Source organism: Myodes glareolus, chromosome 12, assembly GCF_982192425.1.
Source record: "Myodes glareolus chromosome 12, mMyoGla1.1, whole genome shotgun sequence".
In the NCBI taxonomy this organism is placed as follows: Eukaryota; Metazoa; Chordata; class Mammalia; order Rodentia; family Cricetidae; genus Myodes; species Myodes glareolus.
In genome coordinates, this window is record NC_142037.1 from 2,976,663 (window position 1) to 2,981,073 (window position 4,411).

Sequence of the window (4,411 nt, forward strand, 5' to 3'; positions counted from 1 at the left end):
GAGTGGTCAGGGTGGCAAGGGTCTAAGGAGTTTCAGCACCCTCCTGCTGCCTGCTGGACCTCCGCCTTCTGTGAGTCAGTGCAGCCCCTGTGGTGTTTAAGATGTGCTGATTTCTCTCCCTGTTCTCTAGATGCTCCAGCACTATGCTGTGTGAGCCCAAAATTCTTTACTATATGTCTCTAATTGCCATGACTTAGGGCATGTATTAAGACTGGAAAGCCATCTAGCCAAAGAAAATGTAACTCCATGAATATAAAATATTGTCTAATAATACTCACTCGCAATTATTGTTACTGGTGTGGGTAATTGTTACCATTTTGAAAGTATTAGACTCGGTTTAATTTCAAATTTCAAAATTCAACACTAGAAGAATTTCAAATTTCAAAAGTTTTCTGCTTATGCCAATGGCTGTTTCCCATACGTGTTACTGTAATCCCCTTTGTTAAACCATCCATTTAGAAGTCTGGGATTAAAAACTTTTCTACAAAAGCCTTATGACCTTTAACACTTTTGTCTTCTGCTGTTTCTTTTTTTCTTAAAAATATTGTAACAATTTCTTCCTGATCAAAAACTTATGATTGTTTAATATATCACATTCTCACCATATATATCATATTGTAATATATATTCACACACACACTATATATATATATATCTTGTAAACCAGTTCTTAGTGAGTTCTCAGTAGATAAAAGGATAGGTTCTAGAACGTCAGGCTCCGCTGGCCATGTGTGTTGTTGACTTTGCTCACTCTGGCTCCAGAGGCTTCAGAGGCTCCATGTTCTCACCACAGAGTTGTGAGCTGAGCTCTTCAGCCGTCACAATGTGGTCCTGATGCCAGTGTGAAGAGTCATGGATGGATGGGTTATAAACGTGTTCCCATGGCACGAATGGCCACTCAGTGTCACCAGTTTGGAAAGACTTTTCTCTTTTCCTCTGTACTTCTGTGCTCAACTTTCCTATTCTCTCCGTTTCCCACTGTGTGGGAGAAAAGGTCCCAGCTTCTGACCTTCTATCTACATCTCATCTATATTCACACACACACGCACGCACACACGCGCACACACACATATATAAAAAGAGAGGGGCCTATATATTTATATATTGTTCTTTCTTAATTCATAAGGTCAGTATCTAAACCTGCAATTAGCCATAAGTGTCGTCCCATTTCCCTTCGACATTGGCCAAAATTTCTGCGTTATGACAGCTGCCATTCGGGGACATGAGAAGATGCTAAAGACAATGCAAAATAAACAATCCTTTGGTTGTTCCAGTGTTGGTAACATAAGAAATCTTTGGCGTGGCCTATGGCATTGAGCTTCTTACGCTCCTATCTGTGTTACCTTTAAGACTTAAAGTAGTTTCAACAATGTGCTTCTGAGATGTGCAGATTCATTCTCTCTTCCTAACTCAGAATGACAAACACCCATTCTCCGAAGAATTGAGACCACAGGGTATACAGAGGAAAGGAGGCCACAGGCACAGAGCCACGGGCTCTGAAGCCTCCTCCGAGGACAGATACAGTCATTGCTTTCCACTGAGACAAAGATCTTGGAGAATTAATAAGAAACAGTGAGATCTGGGATACAGATACACAAGACAAATAGGCCCAGAAGTTCTCTACAAAAGACGATTCTCTAGACTGAAGCATAGACTATGTGTCATTGCTTGTTTTAGCAAATGGGAAGATCTCTGAATAGATATTGTTAGTCCTCAGCTTCTTACAGAAAGACCTTCAAAATTGAACACAGTCAACCAGACAACTTTATAATATGCATCACTAATATGGACACAATATTTTCTTTTAAAATTATCTTGTATTCTATGCCATTGACTTAGCATTGGATTGATACACAAAGACGTTTGCTCTTAGACTTGTAAAGAGCTTCACATGGAAACAGTTGGCAGCAGGCTGGTGTGGAAGAGTGCATATGCACTTTGGTGGGAGAGTGGTGAGACCTGGAAAAGGGCTGGAAAGGGACAGAGTGGTTAGCGACGCTGATGTGGAGGTCCTGTCTTGTGTGCGTCTGCAGTGCCTCTGTGGCCAGATGTGAGCAAGATCAGGATTAAAGCCCTAAAGTGGAGAATATTCATTAGCAGGGCAAGATCAACAAGGGGAAGTTGGTTCATTTCTGTGCACATTATTGATTTCTGGGAGTAAGTAAAATGGGTTTGTTCTAGACAAGAAGAGCAGGTGCTGCTGTGCCTGTCTCTCCCGTCACTGTGGGTATGGTCTCCTCTCCAGCCCTTCTCCTAACCTCTCATTGCTTTCCTTTACCTTACCTCCACTTCCTTCCATCTCCCCTCACTTCTTCCCTCTCTGTTTCTTTTCCTTTCACACCCCTTATCTACTATCCTCAGTACTAACATAGTTATTTTAGAGTCAATATTAGGGAGATATTCAAATAAATTCTGAAATCTCAAATCTAACAATTTTCCAGTGGGTGCAGAGAACAGAGAACGTTGGTACTAGTGGTCCCTGTGTGTAAGTACGAGCATTTCATCATAATACAATGCCTCTTTTCACTGTTTGGACTCTACAGGAAAAGAATGAAGTCTCTGGTCATCAAGTGCCCATGGTCTTTGTCACTGCTGCTGCTGCTGCTGCCGTTGAAACTGCAAGGGGACTATTGGGATTCGTATGAATATGAAATAGATCCAAAAGTAAGGGACTACTTAAGGGAGCTTTATAGTACAGGGCCTACCAAACCTCCCACCAAAGAAAGAATCAAGGAAAAGATCCTCGCTGATCCTGATCGACCGCTCTATGATGATGATTACTGCAATTCTGAACTCATGTTTAGAAACATTCACTATAGGCAACTCTGTTATCCAGAGCACTATTTTGTAGCCGAGAGCTATTCCGATCTACGAAAGGCCTGCTATGGCCAGCGAGTGAAGTGTAAGAACAAGGCTATGTTTTGCAGAAGAAGCATGACGTTAATGAAAGGAATACGATGTGTTTTAGTGGAGGGTAAGAAGTTACCAGAATGCTCGTACAAAAGCATCTTCGTGACAGGTTATGCAGTTGTCACTTGTCAATGGGACAGTGACAGCGAGGAATTTATTCCTAACAATGTAGTTGATATTTTGGTACCTAGGTAGAAGGAAAGCATCCTCTACCAGAAAGGTGTCTTCCCCCGACATTCTAGGTTTCTCTAAGCAGCCACATTTGGGAGTAGCTCACCCTTTAGATGCTGATGCTGTTAATCAAAGGTGAGAATGGCAATTTGAGTCATTCCATCATCCACCTCCCTCCTTTCCTGTCCCCAGAGCAGTGAAAGGCAGCATGAGCTCTGCTCACATACTTACCCCTTGAAGATGAAGTCCTCTCTAGATGTTGGAGACAACACATAGGACTTTCCAACTCTCAGAATTGTGAAAACATATTTCTGGTCCTTATAAATTATTAAATTGTTTTCTTAAACCTTATTTTTGTCCTTTTGAAGTTTACATTTATTTATTTAGAGATAGTGTGTGCACAGAGCATACATGTGGATGTCAGAGGAGAACTTGTGGGAGTTGGTTCTCTGCATCCCGCACGTGGGTCCATCAGTCTTGATAACAACCACCTTAAGTTGTGGGAGTTGGTTCTCTGCATCCCGCACATGGGTCCATCAGTTGTGATAACAACCACCTTAAGTTGCTGAGTCACCTCACTGCCCCCCGCCTTGCTATTTTGCTATTGAGACACAAAACAAACGATGACAAGCCTGCATTACAACGAGTAAGATTTCGTAAGCATCATGCTCCGACTTCCATTAGTAATACCTCTCCAAATATTGAATTACACCAGCTTTTGACACCTTTTTATATGCACACAATGTATTTGGATCATACTTACCCCCATATCTCTCTTCTATCCCCCTTCATCTTAGTTAGTTTCCTATTGCTGTGAAGAGACACCATGGCCAAGGCAGCTCAGAGAGAGTTTGTTGAGGCTTATAGTTTCAGAGGATTAGTCCATGATCATCACCACTGGGAGCATGGCGGCAGACAGGCAAGTATAGCTGATAGCCTACATCTCATCTACAGATGAGGCAAAGAGAGAGAGGGAGAGAGAGAGAGAGAGAGAGAGAGAGAGAGAGAGAGAGAGAGTTAATTAGCTGGGAATAGCATGAGGTTTTGAGTCAGTCAAGCCCATTCCCAATGACACACTTCCTCCAACAAGGTCACACCTCCTAATCCTTCCCAAACAGTTCCACCAACTGGAGACTACCTATTCAAACTTAAACCACCAGACTTCCATTCCTGCCGACATCCTTTTTCCTATATTCACATCCTGTGTATATGCCTCACTGAGTTTAAACAGAGAGGCTTATGTGAGCATGGGCTACTTGCCAATAGCTAGGTATAGCACTACAGAAAATGAGCACTCCTCCCCCAGCCACCATTAACTGTAAAAGCATCC

The 4,411-nt window shown here is 42.3% G+C and overlaps 1 protein-coding gene across 1 annotated transcript; it reads left to right on the forward strand.

The window, feature by feature from the left end:
• The first annotated feature begins 2,550 nt into the window (after positions 1-2,550).
• Positions 2,551-3,432, forward strand: Rnase9 (ribonuclease A family member 9 (inactive)). The gene has a single exon (XM_048435566.2). It carries the CDS (start codon positions 2,551-2,553, stop codon positions 3,103-3,105), a length of 555 nt encoding a protein of 184 aa, XP_048291523.1. The 3' UTR covers positions 3,106-3,432.
• Positions 3,433-4,411: the final 979 nt, after the last annotated feature.